Consider the following 12,275-nt stretch of genomic DNA (forward strand, 5'->3'; position numbering starts at 1 on the left):
CTAGCCTCACACTCACGATGAGATGAGGATAAGCTAGCCTCCTGCCTCTAAGCTTCTGGGCTGGGGTTAGAGTTGAGCACCACCATATGAAAATATGAGGTTCTGAGGACTAAGCCCAGGGCTTTGTTCATGCTGAGAGCACACCTCACTGACTGAGATACAGCCCCCTCATCTAGTACTTTTCCTCTGCTAGGTGTGGAATGGGCTTTGTGTTGAGATGGACACAGAGAGAGAGAGAGAGAGAGAGAGAGAGAGAGAGAGAGAGAGAGAGGGAGGGAGGGAGGGAGGGAGGGAGGGAGGGAGGGAGGGAGGGAGGGAGAGAGAGAGAGAGCCATGAAACAGTGTGGATCCAGTGCGTCTCACCAAAGTGGCTGAGTCTCACCCTCTGGAGTCACAGCCCCATGGCAAAGAAGGGAAACCTTACAGCCTACCTGGACAAGAGTCACAATAAGAGCCAAAATTCATGGCTCATTTCCTCTTCATCAGAGCCTGCTGTAGGAGCTTGCAGATATTGGTTCACTCAACTGCTCATCACCATGATTTGGAAAGCCAGGGATCCCCACTTTAAAGATGGATAGCAGAGGGTTGGTTGGGAGAATCGTAACTTGCTCCAGGGCCACCTATCTTGTCAACCTCAGCATCCTGGGAATCAGCCATGTGTAATGATGCCTTTATCTTCTATCTGACTAGGAAACATCAGATGTGGGCTGGTAGAGTTGAACCAGACAGGACATATGCACAGATCCACTAGCTGAAATGGGTTCTTCAGAAGAAGGCTGGGGTTAGCAGTACGGATGGGGTGCAGCAGAATGGGGTGACACTGGTGTTGGACACTAGCAGGGATATCCAACCCTTGGACACTCATAGGATGTTGTAGTCTACTACTATATTGGGTCACATTGGTACCTGTCCTGGGACACAAGAAGCTCATGGGCCACAGACTGGACACATTTGCAAGATATTTCAGCATAATTATTTATAAAACTTTGTCTTGTATTTTCTTTTACTATCTGTGTGTGTGTTGTGTGTGTGTGTGGTGTGTGTGGTGTGTGTGGGGGGGCACTAGGCATGGAACTCAAAATATTCTGCAAGCTCAGCAAACATTTACTGCTGTGCTTTGCCTTCAGCTCTAGACATTGTGTGATAACAGGAATGCCATATGTCACAGGTACCTACTATGTGTCAATCACGTGGCTTCTGGGACACCAGCCACTTCTATTACTCTCCACCACAAGCCTGTAGCACTGCCCCTATTTCTCCAAGAACAGACTGAAGCTCCAGGAGGCAGAGTGATGGAACCCAGAGAAGGAACCCAAGACATGCCTCAACTCTGGTCTCAGTGCAGACCGGGTCCAGGAGGCCAAGGATCTGGGGTCAGTCCTCGGCACTCAGCTGCCTTCCTGCAAGACACTCATACTTATCTGCATACTCAGACTTGAAGGTGACACCGACATCCCCTATTTTTGCTTCTGTGTAGCCCAGGATGACTTTGAATTCCTGACCATCCTGTTCCAGCCTCTCGAATGCTGGGATTACAGGCTCGTACCACCACACTAGATCTTGTATTCTATCTTCTAGGCAGGGTTCCAAGAGTCATGACAGATGGAAGGGGGCGGCATCTGGATAGCTCAGTGATTCTCTCCCATTTCATAGTCTGAAATGTCCCCTCTCCTTCCCACCATAACCGACCTCCAGTTACAAGACAGCCCAAGAACTGGCCACTCACCGCCATGACCAGCTCAAACGGATACTTGTACACTCGGACAGGAGACTGGTACTTTTGCACCATGTTCGAACTCAGACACCTCCAGGACAGGGTGAGCACAGAGCCTGGGAACAAAGAGTTGCTAGTGAGGTGGCAGCTCCCTTCACACGAAGCGTGGACACTACACTGTCAGGACAGCTGCATCCCTCAGTGACCCTGTCCACTCTCCTCCCAGCACTAAAAGTAAGAAACTGATAAAATCTGCAGCGGACCCAGGCCAGATCCACTACCCACTCCCCCTACCCACACTAACCCCCGAAAGCAAGTAGCGCCTCATGCTGTCTCCCCATCCCCACTCTTCCCGAAGCCTCCAGAAGCACTCTCAATGCCACCCACTCAAACAGGCACATACATTTCAATTCCTAAATTCCCACCATTGTCCTCACATATTCACCCCATGGCTTGCCATAGATATCCTGCCCTATTTCCCCATCTCCACCCCCGGTATTTTTGTACCTGCCGTTTCATTTTACTCCATGCTACCCTGACACATGCACCCTCTGTACATAGCCCCTGCACTCCACACCCACACAGAACAGACCTTGTACACCAGCACAGAACTTTGCACAGGCACTCAGCTCCCTATAGCAACTCCACACACACGCACACTATTCCCCAGGTGCATACAGTGCGCGCCCACACAAAGCTATTCAAACCTGCATGCACGCGCAGGCCCCACACAGACCGGCTCACCCTCGCAGCTGCTGGAGACAGCGCAGTGTTCTGGCACCTGCTTGACCAGGGAGCTGAGCTCGCCAGAGTCCCAGCAGGCACCTTGCCCGGAGGGCAGAGCCTTGGAGCTCAACAGCCTCAGCCTGGCACCAGGCTCTTGTTCAATCCTACATATGCGGTGGCCCAGCCCTTAAAAGAGAGGCCAGGTCGGTGACAGACGTGCCCGGCCTGGAGAGCTCCAGGACCGGGGACAGCGGGAGAACTTGGTCTGGCTTGACCCCGCCCCTCCATGCTTACCTTGCTCCCTGATTGGTCTGGTCCCAACCCACTCGGCCAGACTCTGCCCCCTGTCTTAAGCCCTGCCCCTGGTATTTACACGTCCCTCGTTTGGTCACGCCTTCAGCCCCGCCCTTGCTCTCAATTGGCCACAGCTCAAGAAAGCCCCGCCCATATTGAACCCATCCACGGTCACTCAGACTCCAGTCTAATCTCCGCCCCAATAAGGACCCATTCCCCCAAGCCTCGCCCCTTCCCTCCTTCTCCGGAACCCGCCCATAGGTACTGCGCACTACTTGCCTAGTTCAGAGCAGCCCCGCTGTGTGTAACCTCTCCTTCATCCCTGTGCACCTCAACTTTCTGTTGTTGTTTGGTTTGGTTTGAGACGGAACTCACACTGTAGACCAGTGCCACCCTCGAACTCGCAGCTATGCTTCCTCAGCCTCCCGAGTGCTGGGATTACAGAAGTACTCCACCACGCCGGGCTGACACCTGGCCTTGAGCTCAGCTCCTCCGCCTGGTCTCACTTCAGAGGCTGGAGTGGTCCAGCCCAACCTTTCCGCATGCATTGTTTATTCGCTCCTCACACCTTTACAGGGGGTCCACTGTCGGGTCCTCGGATGTTAAATAAATTCGGCAGTCTGAAGAGAGAGCTCAGCAGTTAAAAACATGGACTGCTCCCCCAGAGGAGCAGAGTTGGATACCCAGCACCCAGGTCAAGCGCTCACAACGTCCTGTAAACCCACCCTGGGGGCAACCAGCTCCCCTGACCTCTACAGGCACCTGCACTCATGTGCATATACCTGCACATACTCATAATTTAAAATAATAAAAATAAATCTTAAAAAATAAAGTAAAGGGGGTTGGAGAGATGGCTCAGTGGTTAAGAGCACTGGCTGTTCTTCCAGAGGTCCTGAGTTCAATTCCCGGCAACCACATGGTGGCTCACAACCACCTTGAATGAGATCTGGTGCCCTCCACTGGCATGCAGGCAGAAGATTGTATACACAAAAAATAAATAAATAAATAATTATTTAAAAATAAAATAAAAATAAAGTAAGGGCCGGAGTAGGATAGCTCAGCCTTTAAAGGCTAGGCTCACAACTAAAAATAAATAAGTAAATAAATAAATAAATATTTATTATTTGATCATTTAGGCATGGTGAAAAGTGCTGAGGAAGAGACAATCAGGAAAGCAGTGCATGGGGCCACCCTGGGAGGGAAGCCTTTGCCCATTCTTCTGACTTCAGCTGCATCCAAACCCTGCCAGTATTCCCAGGGTGCCCAGGGACCAGCCTCACTCCCGTCAGCCCTCCCTTTTCCCAATCTGCTGTTTCACCTGGCAAGAATAGAGGAGATGGCTCGGGCATCGTTGCTATCCTCTTGTCGTGGCTGTCCAGGTAGCCGCAAGAGATCTTACTAGGATTTAGCAGACAGCATGTGCTAAGTGCTATCTAGGTTACAAAGTACAGAAATACGAGTCGAAATTCTCAGACCTACCACAGGGTGGCAGCAAAAGATAACCCAAGTTGCCACAGGTGATTGTTCGGTTCCGGGAGTCGTATCCTAGCAGGACTCTATGAGGGAACCTGTTCTTTGCCCTGGGATCAGCAAGACACACAGTGACTATAACACCATCAGCTGGTGTTTTCCCAGCGCCACGGATTAAATCACAGCCTTCTCTGCTCCAAAACTTGAGGGGAGATGTCACTGCACTAGGAGAAAGAGTGGGTGACATGTTGGGTTCAGGGAAGTCTGAGGAAAGGGGTTGCGTGGGCAAACCTAGCTCTCTCCTGCCCTAACGCAAGGGATGTGAATTTATATATCACCACCTCCATCCACACACAATCTCTTCCTAGCTCTGATGTGCTAATTATCCCCACCACTGATTTGTACATACCCTTCCAGAACGGCTTTCAAATATGAATGCCCCCACTCCCCAAAAAAGCTGCAGTGGTGAGGAAACAGCTGGGAAGAGCATTGTACTGTATTAAACACTAAGATGGTTGATCTACGTTCTATAAAATTCACCTCAATTAAAACAAAAACCGGAGGGCTGGAGCATTGGGAGCGTTTGCCTGACTCCCACGAAGTTCAGAATTCCACGCACTGCATCACAAGTAGCCCATCTGTAAAATCAGCACTCAGAAATGGAAACAAGAGGATCAGAAGGTTCAAGGTCATCTTTGCTACATAGCAAGTTTGAGGCCAGCATGGGCTACATGAGGCCCTGTCTCAAAAAAAAGTATATATATATATATATACATATATATATATACACAGGGGCTGGAGAGATGGGACAGTGGTTAAGAGTGCTTGCTGATGTTGCAGTGGTCCCAAGTTCAATTCCCAGCACCTACCCTGGGTGGCTCACATCTGCCTTTAACTCCAGCACCAGGGTCCCCAGTACGGTCTTCTGACTTCCAAGGGTACCTGCACACATCGCATACACTCACATGAACAGGAACGGTTAAATAAACCAAAAGCAAGTCTTAATACGTACAGATAGTAAGTAAATCAGTAACCTGGGCCCAGGGAGATGGCCCGGTGGGTGACGGCGCCGCTAAGCAAGTGTGCACACTGGGACAGTGCTCCCTAGCATGCATTGGAGTGTCAGGCAGGGGTGGCTACCCACCTGTAACCTCAGCGTGTGTGCAGAAGATGGAGATCCCTGGAGCAAGCTTGCTAACAGAGTTAGTGAGCTTTGGATTCAAGTGAGAGACCCCCACCTCAAAATGTAAAATGGGGAGTTCTCAAAAAGACACCTAGGCCGGGCGTTGGTGGCGCACGCCTTTAATCCCAGCACTCGGGAGGCAGAGGCAGGCGGATCTCTGTAAGTTCGAGACCAGCCTGGACTACCAAGCGAGTTCCAGGACAGCCTCCAAAGCCACAGAGAAACCCTGTCTTGAAGAACCAAAAAAAAAAAAAAAAAAAAAAAAAAAAAAGACACCTAGTCAGATGTGGTGGCACACACGCCCCTAATCCCAGCACTTGAGAGGCAGAGGCAAGTGGATCTCTGAATTTGAGGCCATAGTCTACAGAATGAATTCCAGGACAGCCAGGGCTACACAGAGAAACCCTGTGTCTTTGCTACTGTTACTGTTACTGGGATGAAACACCATGACCAAAAGCAACTTGGGGAGGAAAGGGTTTGTTTGGCTTACTCTTCCTCATCACTGTTCATCACTGAAGGAAATCAGAATAGGAACTCACACAGGGCAGGAACCTGGAGGCAGGAGCTGATGCAGAGGCAGGCTATGGAGGGGTGCTGCTTCCTGGTTTGCTCAGCCTGCTTTCTTATAGAACCTAGCACCACCTACAATGGGCTGGGCCCTCCCTCATCAATCACTAATTAAGAAAATGCTTTATAGGCTTGCATATAGCCAGATCTTATGGAGACATTTTCTTAATTGAGGTTCCCTCCTCTCAGATGACTTCAGCTTGTGTCGGGTTGAGATAAAACTAGCTAGTACAGCCGGTCTCAAAAAACAAAACAAAAGAAAGGAAGAAGATACCTAGCTTCCACACACATTTGCACACACAAGCATCTGTATTCTCATGCACACATGCACACACACACACAGTAAAATAAAAACATATAACACGAGAGTGCCTACTGTAACCATCTTACAGTAGATCAGCAGATCTCAGAGCATTTGCAAGACTGTGTAACTAGCCTGACAGTATGGCTTCACAACACTGCCACTCCCAGAAGAATTCTACACGCTGAAGCAGTCTCTCCTCTCAGCCTGCCCTGGCTGCTGCTTCTGAAGGCTGTCTCATCTGTCCCCCAATGTCCTAGAATCCAGGGTCTTGATTGATTGCATTCTTTTTATTGTTGTTGTTTTGTTTGGTTGTTTTTGTTTTTTGTTTGTTTTGTTTTGTTTTTGGATGATTGGTTGGTTAATTTTTTTGTTTTTGTTTTGTTTCATTTTTTTGTGACAGGTTTTCTCTTTGTAGCCCTGGCTGTCCTGGAACTTATTCTGTACACCAGGCTGACCTTGAACTCACAGAGATCCACCTGCCTCTGCCTCCCCATTGCTTGGATTAAAAGTGTGCACCACCACTACCACCTGACAAAATTGTGTTCTTTCTTCAGTTCTCAGCACACAGCTCAGGGTCTCCAGCAAGGAGACCCTCTTGGGCCACCCGGTCACAGTCAGAGGCACTGGGCACCGTTGCTCAGGTTGTAGCCTGCACAATGTCACACAGTGTTCCTGGTGACTTTGCAGTCTTGATTGGACAGGAGCAGGGTCTAGAGGGGCTGACCACAGGTCCTGTATAGCTGGTCCCTGCCCACTCTGATCCCCAGCCAGCCCCAAGCCTTTTCATTTCCATAAAGGCTTCTGGACTCCACCCAGAGTCACCTGTGAGCCAAAGGTTACATAAAGGCGAGAAGACTTTAAATAGTGGAGGGTCATCAACCTGGGGTGAGGGGGCACACGGAGCTGAGCGGCTCAGCAGGCAGTGAAGGGGTTTTCACAGATCCACCCTGGTGAATTCTGGCCCTCTGTCACAGATGGGTGGCCATACTGTCCCCTCTTTCATTTTATTTCACTTTAAGATTTATTTTTATTTTAAATTCTGTGGTGTGTGTGTGTGTGTGTGTGTGTGTGTGTGTGTGTGTGTGTGTGTGTGTGTGTGTGTATGTGTGACTTTCTTGCTACATAGCCAGCGCTGGCCTTGAGTTCACCATGCTCCTGCCTTATCATCCTCTCATCCCAGCCTCCTGCCTGCTGAGATTATAGGTGTGAGCTGCCACAGCTTTGGTCAAGAATTTTGTTTGTTTTGTTTTACCCAGAGCTGAGGATAGACCCTAGGGCCTCTCTCCAGGCTGCTGGGCAAGTGCAATGTCCCCACCCTTCCTTCCTTTCGGTGACTGAGTCATACTCTTCTGAGGACAGGCCGCATTTCAGTCATCTGTGGACAAGCATCTGGGCTGACAGCATGGCTTTCACAGGTGGATAAGAAGAATGTGAATAATGGGGAGATAATCCAAACAGACAGCCTGCCAGCCAGAGAAGAGTCAAACTCAGACAATGCTCTCAGCTTGCTCTCATGGCCACATCACCACAGGAGCCTTCATGAGTTCTGAGCCTGGGCACACTCCCTCTGATTCTCTTGCCTGTTTCTTGTTTGGCTGATTGGAGGTTTCTGAGGCAGGGTCTTTCTCTGTAGTCCAGGGTGTAGGCCAGTCACCTCCAGGTGACTCACTAACTAGGTCATCCAGGCTGGCCTCAAACCTGCAATGACCTTCCTACATCAACTTCTTGTGTGCTGGGATCTCAGACATAAACCACAACTCTTTGTTTTTTGTTGTTCTTTATTGAGACTTACCATGTAGCCCAAGCTAGTCTCGGCTTCACAGTCCTCTGCCTTGGTCTCCTGAGCCTCCAACAAGAGGAGTACACCATCATGCCCAACTCTTGGGTTTTGGAAACACCTCCAAAAGGGCAGAGGCAGGGTATGATTTGAAAGCATCTCTGCCTGAGCAAGGTCCCCTTTGGAACCTGGGTGGTCACTGCCTCCCCTTTGGGTGAATGTATTTGGAGGGCATCTATGATGGGAGACAGGGCTGGAAAGGGGATCCTCCTTGGTCCTTACTCCCCCTGCCTTCTCCGAGGTCCTTTCTTCTGCTTGCCCCCAGTGGTTGAACAGACAACCCCAGGTGCAAGATCCCTCAAGGCCTGGCTAGGAGCCACTGTAGGCAGAATTTTCTGTCCCGCCTGCCACTCCCCCAAATAACCACACCGAGACTTAATATTAATTATAAACAATGGGCCGATAGCTTAGGCTTGTTTTTAGCTAGCTCTTATAACTTTAATCGACCCATTTCTGTTCATCTGTGTGCCGTCCCAAGGCCCGTTTACCTCATGTACGTCCTTCCCATCCTGCTTGCTCTGAGTCCCATGGCATCTTCTCAGACTCTGTCCTTCTCCCCAGCATTCTCTCTGTCCTGAAAACCCTGCCTAGCCACCGGCCAGTTAGCTTTTTACTAACAATGAGAGCAGCATGTCTTCCGGGTACAGAAGGGGTATTCCACAGCAAGCCTCCATGCTAGCTTCCTGGGCTGCTGTCACCAGCAATAACCCTGTGGCTTGAAACGCAATCCGAATTCCCATCTCACAAACCTAGAGGCCTGGAAGCTGAAACGGGCCCCACTAGGCTAGCGGTGGGTGTCCGTCAATCCATCCTCCTGCAGGCTCTGAAGGGAGACAGTTTCTGGCCTCACCGGGGCACAGGGTCATCTGCAGAGAGGCCTCATGAGGGGAGAGAGACAACAAATGGAGCCCTACATAACATGGCCATGCTGAGGCCAAGGGAAAGCTGGGCACTGCCACGGTACCCCCAAACACGCAAGGCTCAGCCCATCCTGGGCCCCCTCCCTCCATGATCCTACAGTGAAGCTTGGAGCCTGATGATGGTGAGAGGGGAGGATCCTGCTATTCCCCTGCCCCTCCTTGCCACACCCTGAGCTCCCCAGAAACGGAGAGATGGACCAGTTCCCTGTCTCTCAAGATCAGTGCGGGAGGGCAGGGGTTTGGGCCCTGGCTTTGGTCTCAGTGTCCCCGATCACTGGGCAAAAGTGGAACACAGATTCAGTACGTGCTGAGGGAGAGCCGGGCAGGTGCTGGGCATGGAAGTTTCTGAGAAGCAAACAGCACAGCTGGGCCCCGGGTGCAGGGAGAGACAAGCAGTGAGCTCATCACACTCCACTGAGCAGGGGCTGGGGCAGTAAAGCACAGAGGGTAGACCTGAGTGGGGCAGTAAAGAGCAGAGCGTAGACCTGAGTGGGGCGAGCCGGCACAGGCTAAGGAGGTCAAAGGTCCTGAGGCAGGGGTGTATTCCCAGGGAGGCCGCTGAGGAGGAGAATAGGGGCCGTCTGCTCAGCCTCTGGCTGCTGGGCTTAGAATAGACTAAGGAACAAGTGGGGGGGGGGGGAGAAGGAGGATGGAGACGGGGAAGAGGGAGTATCCTGAGAACAGAGAGGATGAAGAGATGAAGACGGGCCTGAAGACAGGGAGGAAGAGGAGCCCAAAGCAAGGCCTGGGAGGAGGGAGAGGGAGGAGGGAGGAGTCTGGGAACAGAAAGGAGGAGGAGCCTGGAAGCACGCAGTCCCCTGCAGTGCTGGGAATGAGAAAGACAGGTGAGGGGCGAGGTCTTGGATCTGAAACCCAGATAAATGCTACATGTGACAGGGTCCCGAGGAAGACTTCTGTGGATGGAGGGGAAACCGAGGAGAATGTGCAACCAGAGGAAGGAGAATCCCATTCCTGGGCGGGGTCACCCCCAGAGAGCAGACAGGAGCCTGTGACAAGGACAGGGCGCAAGTGGGGGGGGTCCTCAACCTTCCTGTGGGATTCTGTCCACAGGCTTGTTCTGATCACAGAATGCCATGGGCTGAACAATTAAAGCCATGTCCACAGAGCAGACTCCAGGTCCTCTGTCCCCACCAACCAGCTGACTCTCTAGAGCTACTCAGTATGACAAAGCCCAACACACAGCAGGTCAAGTTTACATGGCCCTTCCACAAAAGCAAAATAAACAGCCAGCCGGGCGGTCGTGGCGCACACCTTTAATCCCAGCACTCGGGAGGCAGAGGCAGGCGGATCTCTGTGAGTTCGAGGACAGCCTGGTCTACAGAGCGAGTTCCAGGACAGCCTCCAAAGCCACAGAGAAACCCTGTCTCGAAAAAAAAAAGAAAAAAAGAAAAAAGAAAAAAAAATTCTGGTAGCCCAGAACTGTGATTGCTGCTACTCTAGAGGCTGAAGCAGGAGGGTAAAGTTCAAGGCCAATGCTGAATACGGCGTAAATTCAAAGCCAGGCTACACAACTTAGTGAGACCCTATCACAAAATATAAATAAACAAGTAAATATTTACTTATCTTTTTGTTTTCTCTTGGTTTTGTTTATTGAGACAAGGTCTTGCTGTGTGGTTTTGGCTGTCCTGGAACTCACTATGTAGATTAGGTGGTCTTGAACTCAAAGAGGTCTGCCTGCTTCTGCCTCCCTAGTGCTAGGATTAAAGGCATGGGCCACTATGCCTACCTATAAATAAATATTTTAAAAGGCTGGAGATATAGCTCAGAAGGACGCTTGCATTCATGAAGCCTCATGCTCAGTCCTCAGAAATGCAAAGCAAAATCTCAGCAGCATCTCTCAGGCTGGGGAAGTCCCTGGATAGGGCTCCTCCCACAAGTAGCAGGGGAGGCACCCTTGGTGAGGATAGGGGTGGCCCGTCCACATGCAAGGATGGTGCCAGGACCCTGGGCTGGGAGGAGGGAGGTCTGCCCAGAGCTGGGATTGATTCATCGGTCTGGGACCTTGGCCCAGGCCTGGGATTAAGCCCTGAATCTGTGATCCGAGAACAAGCCAATGGGCACTTGGCCACCGGGTCCCAGGCTGGAATGTTTGAGCTCAGCAGAGAGGGGACAAAAGTCAACGCCGACTTAATGGGCAGATCCTGGCAGGATGGTCACAGAGACAGAGATGCGTTTTAATCAGGCCCACTCACACTACCTCACAGGCTTTCCTTCCTGGTGACATCCCGTCTGTCGGCACACCTTCCAGCTACGGAGGTTGCTCACTTACCCGCACTCCCTGACTGGGTGGCACTTGAGTTTTTTCTTTCTTTCTTGTCTTTTTTTTTTTTTTTTTAGGGTGGGAAGCAACTGGGGAGACAGCTCAGTGTGTAAAGCATCTGTTCCGCATGAGGACCTGATTTACAGCACCTGCATAAAAGTTGGGGCTGGGACTGGACTGGACTTAGCAGCTAAGAGCATCTGCCACTCTTGCATAGGACCCAGGCTCATTTCCCAGAACCCATGAGGCAGCTCACAACTGGCTATGACTCCCATTCCAGAGATCCAGTGGCCTCTTTTGCACAAGACACACAGGTGGCGCACATAGACACATGCAGCCGAACACCCATTCATATAAGCAAAAGATAAATACAATATATTTTTATTTTATTTTTACTTATTTATTGGGCTTTTTCAAAACAGGGTTTCTCTGTGTAGCCTGGCTGTCCTGGAACTCACTCTGTAGACCAGGCTAGCCTTGAACTAGAATATAGGCCTGTCTCTGCCTCCCAAGTGCTGGGATTAAAGGTATGGACCACCTCTGTCCAGCTCAATAATTTTTAAAATGAGGCCAGTAGAGCACACTGTAGTTTCATTGGTGGAGGGCAGAGACACACAGATCCCTGGGAGCTCTCAGGCTACCTAGCCTGGCAGCAAGGCACAGGTCATAGTGAGAGACCCTATCTCAAAAAAACTAAAAGCAAACAATGTAGACAGTGCCTGGGGAACACCTACCCGAGGTTGCCTCCCCATGCACACACGTGTGCAATGTACCCATGCAAACACAAGGATATGCAAATGTATGAACCCAGAGAGAGAAAAACTCAGTGTGGCTGCCTGCTTTCCCATTCCACCATCTTCCCAATGAGAAGGGCCTGGCACACAGGATGTGTCTTGTAACTCGTGGGCTGGACAGACAGACGGTGCTATGCAAATGGATGATTGCACAAGAAGGAAGCCCAAGGGGCCATGGGTCCACT

The 12,275-nt window shown here is 50.8% G+C and overlaps 1 protein-coding gene across 2 annotated transcripts in view; it reads right to left on the bottom strand.

The window, feature by feature from the left end:
- The window catches only part of Sec14l5 (SEC14 like lipid binding 5), a 42,016-nt gene extending 39,257 nt beyond the window's left edge, over positions 1-2,759 (bottom strand). The window contains exons 1-2 of one of the 2 annotated variants that reach the window (XM_040748121.1): positions 2,735-2,759; positions 1,727-1,830 (exon numbers count right to left, since the gene is read on the bottom strand). In XM_040748121.1, the coding sequence (XP_040604055.1) occupies positions 1,727-1,789 (63 nt within the window). In that variant the 5' untranslated portion in view covers positions 1,790-1,830; positions 2,735-2,759. Of the gene's footprint in view, positions 1-1,726; positions 1,831-2,458; positions 2,700-2,734 lie in introns of those variants that run through there. The other variant, XM_013121732.3, reaches the window with a different exon arrangement.
- Between the last annotated feature and the right edge of the window lie 9,516 nt (positions 2,760-12,275).

Source organism: Mesocricetus auratus, unplaced genomic scaffold (assembly GCF_017639785.1).
Source record: "Mesocricetus auratus isolate SY011 unplaced genomic scaffold, BCM_Maur_2.0 Super-Scaffold_100007, whole genome shotgun sequence".
Classification (NCBI taxonomy): domain Eukaryota; kingdom Metazoa; phylum Chordata; class Mammalia; order Rodentia; family Cricetidae; genus Mesocricetus; species Mesocricetus auratus.